General features: G+C 35.8%; 1 protein-coding gene across 1 annotated transcript in view; it reads right to left on the bottom strand.

The window, feature by feature from the left end:
• Positions 1 to 210: 210 nt before the first annotated feature.
• LOC108039336 (allatostatin-A receptor) overlaps positions 211 to 16,570 on the bottom strand; it is a 90,768-nt gene continuing 74,408 nt past the window's right edge. The window contains exons 3-10 of the mRNA XM_017116298.2: positions 12,195 to 12,384; positions 12,016 to 12,111; positions 10,768 to 10,918; positions 3,815 to 3,933; positions 2,502 to 2,577; positions 709 to 864; positions 523 to 631; positions 211 to 318 (exon numbers count right to left, since the gene is read on the bottom strand). Coding sequence (XP_016971787.1) covers positions 527 to 631; positions 709 to 864; positions 2,502 to 2,577; positions 3,815 to 3,933; positions 10,768 to 10,918; positions 12,016 to 12,111; positions 12,195 to 12,384 — 893 coding nt within the window. The 3' untranslated portion in view covers positions 211 to 318; positions 523 to 526. The remainder of the gene's footprint in view (positions 319 to 522; positions 632 to 708; positions 865 to 2,501; positions 2,578 to 3,814; positions 3,934 to 10,767; positions 10,919 to 12,015; positions 12,112 to 12,194; positions 12,385 to 16,570) is intronic.

Here is a 16,570-nt window from a genome sequence, read left to right as displayed (position 1 = left end):
CGGCGTCTATAGTTAAGAAAAATTAAAAAGATTCATTAAACATATAATAAACTTCCTACGTTTCATTGAAAAAAAAATTGTGTGTTTCTTTTAAACTATCAAAAACAATCACATCTTATAATTCGGAAAATTATATTCTCCTTATAGACATATATTTGGATATAATATATGTATATAGTTAACTTATATGCGCCGCGATTTAATTTTAAATTTAGTTTTTTGTGTTGTTTGTTAGCTTTAAATTCACATTTTCCGTTTTGAGTTTGAAAATCGCCTTCAAAAATGATGTGACGATCCCCATTCATTCATTCTCAAGAACTGTAAAGAGAAAATGGTTGTTTAGCTTTAATGTTGTTTTAATAATTACTTTCAAGGTGAAATTTATTAAGAATTGAGATCAGAAATTATAATTATAAATTATAATACGTGTTTTTAGTATTTTTATAAAGATGATTGGCTTTAAATTAAAATTGTTTCGTATGTATAAGTAAAAGTTTCTTTTACTGAACAAAATTAACCTACTCGCTTATAGCATTTCAATATTGGACGTTCCGTTGCCGGTTGCAGTTCGCGTGGTCTTGGTCACCTGTTGATTTGTCATCAAAGGCGGTGGGCTGCCACACCAAACGACCTGCGAATTCATCATTATAAATGAGTACACATCATAGTTAAAAAATTGTGAAAACTATCAAGGATCCATGTGCTCACCTTGCGGAATGCCTTGCGAAAGTTGTCGGACAGGAAGGCATAGAGTATGGGATTGATGCAGGAATTTGTGTAGGCCACCACATGAGATATAATCTGGATGATGACTGATGAGTGACTGCCGCCGTAAAGATTCAGCGCCTTCAGCACAAGGATGACCTGGAAAAATTATTATAATAAATTATTATATAGTTTTATATTACATTATATTGTACTTTTAAAACTTTGTTTATGCAGAAAAATCATCTAAAACCTGCACTTTTTGGTCCATAACTTTTCTAACTGAAGTCTGATTTTAAAACGTTATGTCTTGAAAGGATCGTGTGCTAATTACCTGAAAATCTGCATTCAAACTTTGGTTTGTAATTTTGGATCGATTTTCTTCACATTTTTATGATGGTTACCCTTTCCAAATTGTCGAAAAACGGGTTTGCCAAAAAGTGACCCAAAACCTGCACTTCTAAGTCCATAACTTTTCGATCCGAAGTCCGATTTCAAAATGGTATGTCTTAAAATGATCGTGTGCTTATTACCTAAAAATCTGCATTCAAACTTTGGTTTGTAATTTTGGATCGATTTTCTTCACATTTTTATGGTGGTTACCCTTTCCAAATTGCCGAAAAACGGCTTTGTCAAAAAATGACCCAAAACCTGAACTTTTAAGTCCATAACTTTTCCAAATGAAGTCCGATTTTAAAATGGCATGTCTTAAAAAGCTTGTAGGCTAATTACCTACAAATCTGCATTTATACCTTGGTTCAAAGTTTTGGGTAGATTTTTTGACATTTTGGAAAAATCTGAAAACTGACCTAAGACCTGCACTTTTAAGTCCATAATTTATCTAAATTAAATCAGATTTTAAAATGGTGTGTGCTAATTAGCAATTTAAATCTAGCTTCGTTACTTTCATATTATAACAGCTGCAAGTATAAAGAAGCTTAGGCCCTCCGAAGTTTGCTTCCTTTCTTGTTATTTATAAAATTATGATTATACGATTTTGTAATGCCTTTAACAATAGGCCTTTTATTTAAAATCCCTTTCCGCGTTATAAACGTATAAAATTTAGCAATTCAAACATGAATGCCATATGGCTTGCATTGACAAATGCAATTCGCACATCTTGCACATCGAGTGTCTGTGTAATTGTAATTTCGTTTGTAATTTGTCAGCGCATTGATTTTGTGCAAATACTTTGAGTGCTGGCAGCTCAAGGAGCAGCAGCTGCTGGCTTATTAAACATTTCAGCAAATAAATGAGGGGGAGGGGAGGTCTCAAAAGGGGGCCGGAATAGCGAAGATGCCAATTTATCGCAACTATCCGCTGTGTTTGCCAACAAAATTTGCCAGCAGCTGTTGCGGATGCCAATTTTTACTCAAATTGATGGTTGAACTTTAAGCAAATTTATTTTGTGAAGTTTGGGATTTAATTTGTAATTCTATTATCATTTGTAGCCTGTAAAAAAATTGTTAGTATCTTTAAAGTTGTAATATATATCCCTTACGTTCATTAGGTGACGCACAAACGTTATATAAACTAAAGTAAACTCGTTATTCAAACTGACCCTTAACCTTTATGTTCAAATTCTCACTAATTTTGTTTTTCAATTACCTATTTTCGATTCTCAATGTTCAATGCCAATCATTGTTAAACCAAAAATACATGAGATGATTTTCTGGTTGGCTGTCAATTAAATGGCGAATCCCACTATCAAAAATTGCGAATTTGACACTAATGAGCTGATTCGCAAATTTCCGTAGCACATTTTTAGTTTTAATTATGATGGGTGGTTTACTTACATGAATGGGTAGCCAGCAAATCGCAAAAGCCAATACGACAACAACAACCATTCGGGTCACGCGTCGCTTTCCCTTCCTGCAAAAACAAAAACAAAAACAACAACGGAAAATCGGAGAGTTAGTAAGCAATATATTCTATATATGCAAAAGACATGGATCCGGGGGTGCATGTTTATTATGCCGCAGTTCAGTTTGTGAATTTTGCATTGCCTGCTGCTCGGTGATTTATGAACTTTGCGTGCGAATTGCGAACTCGTCGCAACTTCATTTCCATTCAAATTTAAAACGCAGCCTAAAACATAGATTTCCACAAGATATATGCGAAAAGATTGTGGATACTGGATGAATTATATGTGGGTGAAAACCAACGCATTCGATTCCATATGGCTTAAAGTTACTCACATTTATTTTTTTTAGTTATCTAGTTTATTTACTTGACAACCATTGCATTTTATTGCATTTCTTGCATAATACTACTTTTTGTTTTCTTTAACATTTTATTGATTCCATCTGAAAGTTTTCTTCGACTGAATGTGAGTACAATTTAATAGTATTCGATTTATGATAAAACCAAAGTTTGCCAAAGTATTTACGAAGTTTAAAGAAGCTGCAAGTTCTACTTGAAATTGATGGTTGGTGACCCCGAGCACGTCTGAGTTACTTGGGTAACTTTACTTTTTACTTTAGCCTTAAAGCATAATTTAAGTTACTTGCATTGATGCTTTTACTATAAAGTTTACGTCTTCTGAATTAAAATGCTACATTTTTCTGAGAAGTTAATAATATCTTGGGATAATTCCTTTGATCATAAAATTATTAGCAAAAAAGATTATATAAAAAATATAAAGACAAATATTTATTTCAGTAAGCTCTGTTAAATTGTATTTTAGATTTCTTACAAATTCCCAAAAATATAGTCATAAATTCTACAAAAATTCATTTTATAAGTTTTGTACAAAGTCTAGCTGTTTTTGGCAAACCATTTCACCGAGTTTAACAACAATTGTTCAACAGGACCTTGTCAGTCGCATTTTTTTCCTGAATCCTGTGTGGAAATGTCGGGGGAATATCGCTCACATTTGTACTTATGGCTCGGTTTCGTTGACCCGGCCACTTAAAAATGCATGAGCCAAAGCTCATGAGCTTTCCTCGCAGCCTAATAAAAAGGCATTCATCATGGCAGCAGGTGCGTAGCTACACAACCAAAAAAAACATGGCCTGGAAAATTCCCTCGCCAACTGCGTATACGCGATATTTGCATGCTGGGGTTGTGGGGATTTTACTTTCAGCAGCACTACATAGTATATACTCACCGTGACTCGGCGGAAGGTTTGCAGCCGGGAGCACTTTTCCACAGACGGGCCAGCATTCCCATGTAAAGGAAGCAAATCAGCGTCAACGGAGCCACATAGGATGATAAAAAGAATGAGACCTGAAAGGGATACAAAAATAGGGAAAGGAAAATAATAAATAACTGCTGAGTTGGGTTCAGACTAACACATATTTCGACCGGCTTGAGAATCAGCATAAGATTAAAGCTTAAACTCATTTGCCAACATTTGTGTAAATATTTTTAAAATCATCAAAATATAGATTAGATGATAAAAATCTAAAAATTACGTTACCACCCTTTTAACAAGAAAAATTTTCCAAATTTCTTTTAGCAAATTTTCAAGTAAGGAAAGACACAATTTTATACATTTTTCTCGATCGGCCCACTGCAGTAAATATAAATTGGCATTGCTATCAATGAAATGTTTTAATAAAACCATCAACTTGCTAATTGTATGTTTTTCAGTTACTCTTAATATATATTAATTTTAATTTTTTTGCAAGGCTGCTCTCCATTTTTTTGCGACTGCTTTCGGTCGAAGGTTTTTCCTCTGCCATCTGCTGCCATGTCAGCGGCTTTTGTTTTTGCATGGAAATTGTCAGAAGCGCTGACCCGTAATGCTGACCAGATACCAGATATGAGTACCAGACACTTGCCAGCCTCCCAGAAATCCCCGAAGCCCCCGAAGCCCCCGAGAAACCCCCATTTCCATCCACCAGCTGCCGCTTAGCCGTATTCCAAACAGGCAAAAAGATATATGCATTTATATCCATGAAATACGCGTGTGCATGAGATAGTGGCGTTGGAAAAACTGGCGGAAAATACTCGTAGTTATGCTGGTTTTTGGTTGAACATCCGTGTATTGTTTGGTGGAAATTCCACGAAAACGAATTGGTTCGAAATTGCCTATAAACCAAAATAATGAATACTCCTATTAAGAGGATAATCAATCTGTTTAGGCCGATGGGCAATGAATTGGGTTTATTTTGCTATAAATTGTGTTTTAAGTAGAGTATTTGGCTGAGAAGAAAATCGCATTAATTGAGGGAAATAAGTTTGTGAATATATGAAGAAGTTGTCTTAAATGTATTTTTAAATCCCTTTTGTTTATTATGTAAACAACTTAAATGTAAGCAAGAACTTTGTCAATTAATTGAATATATTTTCTATCAAAGGTCAAATTAAACACCCTTTTTGGAACCACTTTTCAAACCAGCTGGGTGGAAATCAACTTATTAATTTGCAGTAATTCCTGCCCTTTTATGAACTCGATGAATTGTTGAGCTAGTTGGGGCTTTTACCAACTTTCGAGAGCCGCCAGCAATTGATATTTAAAGTATTCAGAGGCCTGAATTGAGTTGGGCTCTTCGGTTTTTCTGGGGCCGTGCATCCATTTTTGGGATATCCAAATGAGCTGCTGGCTTAAAACTCATTTGGCGGCGCCCCAAACTTTTGAGTGGATTCGGTTTTCTTTGTGGGCGCCAGCCAGCAGCCAAGTGTAAATGATTAAGGAGCTTTCCCCTTGCCGGAAAAGCGGAAAACAGGCAATGAGAACCAGCCAAATATGCATAAAGGTGCAAGTCAAAATATATGTAAATATATCAATTGTGAGCCTCGAAAGCAATGAATCGGAAAAAGAAAGAAAACGCAAAAAGTACACGGAGGGAAAACATCTTAATATTGAAAACTGGTAGACGATGTATTTACTTTTTGTTTAACTTAAAATAAAACTGATCTTAAATAAAAGTATATTAGTATATGCTTGGCATTTTTCCATCAGACTTCCGCTTTAAAAAAATATTTTATCATAATTTTAGAAACCTTTCTTAGTGATTTTAAAGCCCTGAATTGTGTATATATTTTTGGCCAGTGCATCGATTAAATCGCGCATACCGCTATGGTTAATAATCGTTGCCACGCCCCCACATTCATATTCCGGAGGGCGGTGGCGAATGCCTGTCAGCTATGGAATCGAAATCACTTTGTTGGGATTTACCCATGGCCATGGCCAATGAACATGTCGTTTGTTATCGACAACGACAACGGCAACACAAACAAGGACATCACGGCGAGGACGAGTGACATAATCCGCGCTGACACTTCTCCGGATCCGGATCCGTATCCGTATCCCCGAATCCCCGAATCCGACTCCAAATACGAATCCGAGTGCGCATTCTGGGTCTGGAATAATGATGCCCGAATATCGTCTTCTGCACTCGCCAGATTTTTCACCCATTACTAAAGGTATGTTGGATTTAAATGCAGTAATGGACTCCAAGTAATTTTATATCAATACAAGGTAAGTAGTTATCCAAAAATATAAGATAACTAGAGTAATAAGTAAGTAGAGTTAACAAAAACTAAATAAATAATTTATAAAATGCATTAGTAAATGATAATTTAAAAAAACTCAAAGCGATTTGTAATTATACTCATTTAAGTTATGGAACGAGTATATTAACCTAACCTTTATTTTTATAAATATTTATTATGATTTATATTTATTATGATATTTATTTTATGAGATCTGAAAAAGGAGTATCAGTAAATCGTATATATATTGCTGGCATATTCCCTTATCTTTATTTTTTCTGATATGAAGGAGGATTACTGATGCATTAATTAAAGTGTTGATTGCAAAGGAAATTGTTTGTAATGCGTGGCAATGATGTTAACGATATCTCGACTGAATGCTGCAATTTATGACACATTCGCAAGACAAAGGGATTTATTGTGAATATTATTGGCTCCCTTTCTCCTTTCTCCTTCTTTATTTGTCATTTATTGTTCGAGTGGTAAGTGGCACAATTTGATTACCACAGTCAGTGAAGCGGACTATCGAAAACTTTTTTGGCCTTATGGAACTTTTTTGAGCCTGTTGTTTAATGTATTTATAAAGCTTAAAATGTTCTAATTGACCTTAAATAAAACATTTTAATTTTCCAGTTTATTCAGGGCTATTTGAGATTGCGGAAAAAAGGTACTGCCAACATATAATAGGATTTTTTCAGCTTTCATTTAACTTAAATTTCTTCAACTCTGGTAAATCAAGATAAAACTTTCTTCAAATGAAAAGAAGAAACTTTGACTTAAACAACTTTTCAACTTCTCATGCTCACTTTAAAATTAAATAGTTATCAGCAAAAACTTGCGCCAAAAATGGTCCCAGCTGCTTTTGGCCAAGTTGTCGTCCAAAACTGGGAAAAAAAACAAAACTGAAAGTCATTTTCTCGGCAAATGATTAGCAAACATTTTCAAATGGGTTTTTTTTCTGGGCCCAACTGCATTTTCAAATGGATGATCCAGTCATTTTGTGTTGTCAATGGGCCGAAACAAGTGCGTATAATATATCTCGACATCTGAAGAACTATAAACTTTGCCATGGGGGTTATAAAACTTCCACTTAGGAAATAGAAAGATGCAAAATGTACTAGAAACAAAGCTACATAGATACCCGAATCGATGGATATCCACCATGAAATTTTACAGCACCATCGCCATAAATAAAAGTTGCCAAACTTGAGCGAACTTTTTGTTTTTTTTTTTTTTGTTTTGGCCAGCCTTTAAACTTTATGCGGGTCCTAATAAAAAGCCATAAACTGAAGTGTGTGCCGTATGATAAATGGTCGGGGGCGTATACTTAATATTCGGCATGACCTAAAAATTGCGCCTGGGATTTGTCCATAAACGCAACTTGACACTCAGCGAAATTAATCAACTTGCCACAGGCTCTGATGAGTATTCCCCTCCCCCCAGCAATTTCCCTTGACTATCCCCAGGATATATATGTATACCAAAAAAAGATGATTGAAATTATGAATTGGCTGCGAAATTGGGTATATAATACGCTGGCACTTTTAACAACAGCTTTAATAACGTGGAAAAATAATTCTCTTAAAATTTCTTTTAATATCTATATTGAATTGAAATCATTCGAAGATCTTGTTTATCCATGAGTATATATTGGTATAAATATAAATATTTGTTTGCCAGATTTTGGTTCATAAATCTTTTAAAAAATGTAGCTTGAACATTATTTAAAGTTACTTGAAAGTCCATTCTTCATCCTGTTTATAAAACTCTTCAATATTAAGTAAAAATAACAGAAGTCAACTTTAATAAACGTTGTGAACATCTCAAGAGTCGTTATTTCTTTTTTTTTTGGGGGAGTATTGAAAGATAAACACTATTTTTACCGTCCCCTTCCAGACTATTTGTTTCAGTTTTATGAGTTCTTTACGATGACAACAATTCGGTCGTTAGTTTCGCTGTTCGCTTTGCTTTGACTGATGCGTCGCACAAGTTTGATCCATTTTTATTTTATTGCCAGACAAGGCTCGAACTAACGCACGATATATATATATAAATATACATTGACCCTGACAATGACTATTTCCAGGGGCGGAAAATCAAATTCGAACTAAAAGTGAGATTCCTTTTCAATAGTTAAGCGATGTGGCAGATTCAATGCTCTTTCGAGTGGAGTAAATAGTGAAAATTTGTATAAATAATCATAAGCTTGTAAAATAGTTAAATAACTAGAAAAACGGTTAAAATGATGTGTAAATCCTAAAGTCCTTTAGCCTTATCCAATTTTACAGTTCTAGAATTTCCATAATACCTTTGAAATCCTTGATCCGCTTTAATTGCCAAAGTTTTGATTGTCTACGAGAAAATCCCTTAAAGAGCATTCACACTTTGTACTCAGCACCCAAGTTGTGGTTTCCTTTTCGTGTTTTCCAAAGCAATTGCGATTTATGTGCACAGGCGACAGGGGTGTGGTGTGGCAAAGGGGGCGTGGTGCCACCCGGACAGAAGGACGAAGGACATGTCCCCGCATTCGTATCCTTATCCATGTCAGTGTCGGAAAACCCGGAGCGAAGCGAACTGTGCAATTTGCCTGGTGCCAGGTGGCTTTGGAGTGGAAAGGTGAGCCGGGAAAATTCGGGAGGAGGAGGGGGCAGAGGACGAGTGTCGAGGAAACTTCACGGGTGCATATTAGCTGAAGATACCGAATGGCTCTGGTAGTCAGTCAGTCACTAAGTCACCTGGACACACTGAGCATAAAGCTACCGAATCTTCTGGTCTTGTTGTTGAAAAACCCATTCCCATCTTCTGAAGTTATTTCCTGATACCTTTTACTTGTCACTATATAAATAATATTATATATTAAGTAATAAAATTAATTGGCAAGCTTTTAATATCTGGTAATTAAGGAAACCAAACAATTTATAAATTTTTAACCAAAGTCGCATGAAAAAATGCTATACAAATTGTTAAGTTGTTTAGTAAATTATATTTGCACTTTTACATTCAAATTACATGATCATCAAAATAAGAATCAGGATATTTCATTCTCTTTTCTCTCAGTGTAGCTATTCGGGGCGTCATTCATTTGTTCTGTGAATGGAAATAGACGACAAAGCTCATTCATTCCACTCCCCTTCATTTGGCGCCCTTCGGGGCCAAAACAACTGTGGCTTTTCCGGTGTAACATCCTTCCGGCATGAAATTACACTCGAAGACCCTCGCAGTCCCCGAATTGATTAATAGACAAAAGTTCAAGTAATAAACATAACAAAGTCGGGGGAAAAAATATGAGCAACTCAAGCGGACGGAAAAGCGATTTGGGGTAACGCTGATCTATGAGGGGAAAAATAGACCCATAATGATGATGGAATTGTGCTATCTTTCCCCAATCCGAAAACTGGCGAATAATTGCAAAATTCAGCACTGGACGCACTCTGCAGCTTTTTGGCATTTTGCTGGATCTGAAAGGATTCGTTTGTCCTGGCCCAAACAAAAATGCATTGTGTGGATGGACAGTGGTTTAATCAAGTCAAAGGCATTGTCTTCACTTTTGATTGAGAGCTGGAAAAGTGCTAATAAATGCGCTTCATATATCAGCGACCAAAACCCTTGGTTGCCGTGAAATGAATGGGAAAGTGTGGAGGGAAAATTCGCTTTGATTGCGGATTTTGGGCTAACCTATTTTTAGAGCCAAATTTTCCACATCTGCCCGCCGCCTTTGTGGGAGAAATAATTAAATTCGTGGTTTGTCTTTCTGAGAGAATGAATTTAAAATGAATGGCTTTTGCCGCACTGAAAATAGTCTATTTATTTCAAAACAATAGTTTTGGAGATGTCCTGGAGTTTATAAACCAAATGGTGTGTGAAAAATAAATATTTTTGGATTTCATTGTATTTCTTTGGTTAAATTTTTGCCTTGAATAAAAATATGTACAGCACTGCGTATGAGCGATTAAATTTAAATGCTTTGCTAAACATTTATTTTTTCCAACACATTACTTTAATTTCAATTGAAAACTTAAATATATAAATATTTACAATCTTAACTACATTTTTAAACATGATCTTTGTTTATCGACCCACTGTTTCTGAACTAATATATGTTCCCTGGTTCTTGGGTTGCGCTGATATGTTACACATCTTGACAAGTTGTCCTCGCATTTCGGAATAAAAGGACTAAATGTGGGTGGGAAGCGAAGTGAAGGAGTGTCCTTAAGTAGCAAATATATTGCAGTCTTGCCGGCCAAGCACTGGAAAATATGACTTGATTTCAACAATAAGCGATTTCTCGCCATTTCACTCGAGCTTTGCGCACAACAAAGTTGGTGGATTGTACACAGAAAAAAATCTATTTGTTTAAAAATAAATAATGATAAATAATACATAATATAACCAAGCAATTTAATATTCAACCAACATTTTTATATTAATCAACATTATGGATAAATAAGATGTCTGATTTCCGAATTCATATATGTTAAATAAGATACCTTTTTTATACTTGATAGTGTTCTATCATATCTTTACAGAATATTAGATTTTTTTAGGCCAGTTTTTACTTGTAAAAAATCTTATTTATGTTTAAAACGCGTTGTTTTTTTCGGTGTAGGGGGAGGAACTAACCTGAAAACCGACAAGGCTCCAGACCTCCTCCTCCGTGGAAAATACGCAAGCGGTGCCGGCATTTCCTTGGTACTGATAAATTCGCACCGAGTGCGAAAGGGCCACCGGAATCGCAGTCGTCACAATCGTTATCCAGGCGCACATGATGGCCCTAAGGGAATGAAGAGAACAATGTATAAAAACGGGCAGATATAAACGGGTTTCAATATATTTCGGACCTTAAAATAAAACCGGGTAATCACGGGATCTCTGGTTCATAAGTGTCTTTAAATAATATTTATTTAATAGCAAAAAAAATGTAATAAGATGTACTGTACTTTTTATTTATTTTGTTCGATAGTTAAGTTTTAAATAAAGAGCACATGTTCTTTTAATGCCTGCATTTTGTACTATTTTTAAAAAATTACTTTTTAAGCCATACTCTTCTTTTCCTACCTCGAATTTCTTAAGACACGTTGCAAGTTTTTTAATCAAGGAAGCTGCCAACAAAGTTTGAACTTGTTTTAGGGGAAAAAATTTCTACGAGATATCCGGACGCTTTTTGTGGTTTTTAATTTCTTGCAAATCTTTCTCGGTTGGCCCAGAAATTTGTTGACGACTTTCTTTGGCTAAAGTTTTTTGCTGCCTTAAAGGTTTTTCGTCTGTTAAAGATTCCATTGTGAACTTGAAAGCGCTATCCTCGGACATGTTTATGTGACAAAGACGAGTGACAGGAGACAGAAGACAAAAGGTCAGAGGTCAGAGGGAACAGGACTTGCAGGTAGGCAAAGCTAGCTAATTACAAAGCCCGGACAAATTGATGCAATTACTCTAGATGATGTGGGATACGGGGAGCAGGTGGGCTACACTTTAGAAAAAGTATTTTTGAATTTATAGTATTGACTCCTTGTCAATAATAAATATCTGAACAAAAAGAACGATGGAAAACTGATAAAAACCTGTTAAAAGTTTTAAAAAACTTGCAAAACTCTTTTTTTTTTGCCTAACTCACTAATAAAAATTTGAAAATAGTAAAAACTACAAATGATTGTGCTTTTGGTAACACTTTTATTTTATTTAAAAATTGTGTCTCTCTAATAATGATTTCAATAATAAGTTAGATTAAATAGAATTTAATTTCAGTCTTCTTTTTGATTTTGTAAAATTTTAAAAGACACAATTTTAGGATTGGTGAAATCTATTTAAATCAATAAAAATTTCAAATAAGCTAAGTGTATCGAAGGAAGTTTCTTTAAAGGAGGCACTTACAGTGTGGCATTGCGCTCCGTTCGCAAGGACATGCTCGTCACGGGATGAACGACGGCCAGGAAGCGATCAAAGGACATCAGGACCAGCGTGTAAACACTGCAAGTCACAAGTAGGGATATAGGATATAGGATATGGGACATATGCTTATATGGGATATGGTGGGACTGGGGCACACCCACCTGCAGTGGCACGTAACCACAATCATGTACTGGACAAACTTGCACCACACATTGCCAAACGGCCACTCGGGCAGCACGTAATCGGTGGCCGTGAATGGGACGCAGAAGATGACGAACAGGATGTCGGAGACGGCCAGGTTGATAATCAGCAGGTTGGTGGTCGAGCGCATCTGCTGGTTGGCCACAACCACTGCAAGGACATGCAAATTGAGTGGTTTATATCAGGCACGGAACTCTGTACACAATTACATTTAAATACTTAAAAACTATATCAATTTATTCATTTTCCAGACATTCGATTTTATTTGGATATTTGAAAATATCCATTTTGAATACGTCATTGTGGTGAAATCGATTTTTTGTGTAAATTGTTGTGTTAAACCATAAAGATACATATTTAATTATTATTTAAAAACTTTAAATTACCCAGTATATTTTTAATGTCGTCTTTCTTTAAAAGTTGTTTCTGTATAGAATTTTGAAATTGAATTTGTATTTTATTTTTAGATTCTGTAATAATAATGAAAGACGCTTTTTAAATTTAGCCTAGCTTCATATGTTCAAGTCCCCATTTTGGTGTGAGCTCTCTTCCCATTGAAAATTGTTAAATAAAATGAAAACTCATAATGCTAAGAATCTCGCTGCCATGGCAATGGTCCGGCTTTCACTTACTGCAGTGGGTGGAGCCCCTCCAACAATTTTCCGCTACACAGCCCCCCTCCCCCTTTGGAAAACCCCCGCCCCTGGCTTTGCCCTTGAAGCTTTTCTTTTCCACCAATTACGCGGACAAAAGGCAGCAAACAACGCACACTTCTGTAAAGGATGTTTGGGTGAGTATGTGTGTTTGTGGGCGGGTGTGAGTGTGTGTGTGTGTGACATGGGTGGAGGGCTGAATTCCGAAAAAAAGGGGGGTGGCGAAAACAGGAGTCTTTCATTGTTACTATTTGGACTCTTTGTTGTCGCTCTCTACTTTCACTTTTTTTACCCGCTTTCCCCGAACCCAGCTTTCTCTACTTTCTTTCAATTTTCTCCTTAGAGTCCCCCTTTTCTTCTTTAAACCTCTCTATTTTTTCAGCATTTTTTCTTATATTTTTTCTCTTGGCCAAAGGAGCCACTTGCAATTAGCCAACAATTTATGTAGCTCCACACAAGAGAAGCGTGACAAAGGGAAAAAATATAGAAAAAAAGTGGGTGACTCTAAAAAGGGGGTCACAGCGGTGTTGAACTGTAACAAAATGTTATTTGACCCAAAAGAAGATGCCAATGGATTGATGTGGGCCACGAAGCCAAAGGAAATAAAAACTCGAAAGCACAACAATCATTTAAGAGTAAAAAGAGAGGAAAAGTAGAGCAATTCAGGTGCAAAGTCAAAGGAAATGGAAAATGTCGCGCAGTACACTCAGAAATCTACTTGAAGAATGTAAGACACATAACAAATCTTTCTTTGCCTTTATATTTGTTTTTTATACATTTGATTTCTTTAATTTTTTTTGGTTATTTAAAGATATAGTTTGTATGTGGGCATTGTTCCCTAAATAATTATAACTTTATAATTTTATAGACTAAAATTTTCCCAGTGCAAAATCAGTAACAACGAGGCGCGCCCGCAAATCAATTTCCTTTTCAAATATATATTTAGCGCAGGATGTTTCAAGGTAAACAAAAAGCGCAAAACCTCCCAAAAAATAAGAAAAGAATACAGAAAACAGGCAATAGAGTAATAAGTAGCAGCAGGAAAAGAAATATGCGAATCAATAGTAATGGCAACGAGAAAAACCGGTGACAATAATACAAAATTATTCGGGTTGCATGTAAAAATATAAATATATATAGCAAATTTATGTTTTAGTATACTGTATATGTACAGGAAGACAGCAGATGTGCGCCATAAGGTGCTTCAACTGTGACCCCGTTTAAACCCATGCCAAAAGTTTCTTTCCTTCATTGTTTATTGCTGAATAGTTTTTGGCAACAGACTGGTAGCAAATTTTTGCCATTTTGGCATAAGTATTTGCATAGAATTGCCAAAATATGGCAAGAAAATTAAATGGTATTACCTATAAAAAAAACTAGGACATCAGATGAGCCAAATAATCTTGCTGTAAAATAATAGCTTCTTAAGAAAAGTTAATGATTAATTAGTATAATTGATCTCTGGTCAAATATTTTAAAATCAACTAAATCAAATGAGTTGAATATAAGTTATTACATTTATGGTTAAAATGTTCAATTTAATTTAATTTAACCTCAAAGGGCTTATAAAGACACAAAGAAAAGAGAAGTTTTATGTATTTCATCAACTCGTTATTAATATTTATATATTTTTGTTTGCCACTCACACACAAAATAACAAAAGAAATTTCATATTTTCCGCCCATTTTCGTTTGCATTTGGCTACGTTAAAATGGGTTCAGTTGGCAACTTTGTGCCGGGGCATTATCAATTAACAAAAGGCGGTACAGACCACTAGACACCCACTAGTCCTTGTGGTTAACCAACTTTTTGCGGGCACTGTTGACACACGAGAAGGATTCACACAAAAAAAGGGTCCGAAAAACGAGTTCGGTGGCAGGGAGACTGGGATTTTTGTTGGGGCATTAACTTTTTCCCCGCCATTAAAGGGAAAAGTGTGCCAGTTTTTTGCGATCTTCTTGTCTGGCTGGCATTTTACAAAATAATAAAGTGTAGCATAATTTATGGGGCACGGCAGCGAAAGCGGCAAAAGTTCTTCAAGCGCAAAAAACGCTTGTTATTTAATGCCAGGCTGCAAAAAAATGGGGGCGTGTCAGGTTGGCTCCGAAGCAGCTTACAAATAAACAAATAATCAGCCAACACACACATGAGTGTGTGTGTGTTCTAGACAGGATTTCCTGTTCACTCGCATCGGGGGCATAAATTCACTTTTATTGAACTTTAATGTCACTCTAATGCCCGCCCATTTCCATCGCCCTTCGTTAGCCCTCTTTTTGCCCTCTTCATCCTGCTTTTCACTTCCTCTTTTAGCCTGTTATTGATGCACTTCAAGTCAACACGGCGTATACGCAATTTGAGCACTGATTTAGTAGGCACAAGTGTGGAAAGGTTTTAACTTTCAGGCTAAAGTTTAAGTAATAATGCTTTCAATGTTTCTAGAAAAGCTTGTTTCATTCCTTCTACTTATAAAAAGTAATATTTTCATTTTATTTACTACCCATAACCAAAAAGTTCGCCCTGGTTATAAAAATGGCTCTTTGAAATGCAAATTAAAAATATTTATCAAAAGGTTTTCTTAAATAAATAAAATAAAATTAATATTTGGAATTGGCATAATATTAAGGAAATTTTTGATCTAACTAAACTATAAACTATTGTCTTCGTTTGCTTTGAATTATTTCTAGTTCTAGTACTAAACTTAAAAAAAGTCATGTACAGCCTTTTCTTGCGATGAAGCTAATTGGCCATCGCTTATTGAATAATTGAAAATTACCAACAGCTCAGGAGTTAAGTGGGCAAATTCCAGGCCCCAAGTGCGCAGCGATTTAATTACTGAGGACTTGACTTAAGTTCCTGACTCACAGGATTTCCCCAGTGAAGTAATCAGAAATTCTGTTGTTATTTTGGAGAGCCGTAAAGTGAGCGGAGTAATTTACGAGTTTTAAGTCCATTGTTTTGGGGCATAATGAAATCACACTGGCTGATTATTTGGACACGACTCATTGCGAGAGACATAATTTTAATGGCATTGAATTTTATTCTCAATTAAAATTTGCAGTCTCAAAGTTACAGTTCCGTTCGAGCTTAGATATTCGGCATAGGCCCCTGTTTTATGATCCAATTAAAGTCGGCCGAGTGTGTGGGTTTAAGCCCTTGCTGCTTTTGGTTAGGACAATTAAGTGCATAAATGATGGCTTCTAGGATATGCAGGATATGCAGGAATATTTTGAGCCTGCAGTTGTTGCCATGGGAAAACACCCAAAATACAGGCCCTTCGACTATGGCAATTAATTTAAATTTTAATGCACAGCACAGACAGAAAGACATCCTGTTTTGGCACATGAATATCCGGTTACAAAGGACCCTTGGTCCATTGTCCTTTTCTTGGTCCTTCTGCAATCTTCAGACTCTCTGGAATCGGCGGTGTCCAGCCTTCATTATTTCTGTTTTGTTTTCCCTTCTTTTATTTGCATCATTTGCCAGCCTATACAAATACATATTTAATGCCAGACAAAGGGAAAACGGAGTCGGGGCGAAAAACCCGGATAAATCAGAAAAAGGAAGAGGACATTTTCCATGGAAAACTTGGCTAAGGGCAGATTGGATTGAGCAATGTCGTCTTGTTGGTTTAAGTATTTTAAATGTATACCATTTACAATTGTAAAGAATTAATAGAACTATAG

This window comes from Drosophila rhopaloa, unplaced genomic scaffold (genome assembly GCF_018152115.1).
Source record: "Drosophila rhopaloa isolate 14029-0021.01 unplaced genomic scaffold, ASM1815211v1 contig_3, whole genome shotgun sequence".
Taxonomy (NCBI): domain Eukaryota; kingdom Metazoa; phylum Arthropoda; class Insecta; order Diptera; family Drosophilidae; genus Drosophila; species Drosophila rhopaloa.
The sequence above is the reverse complement of the archived record's forward strand: the minus strand, read 5'-3'. Positions and strand labels throughout refer to the sequence as shown.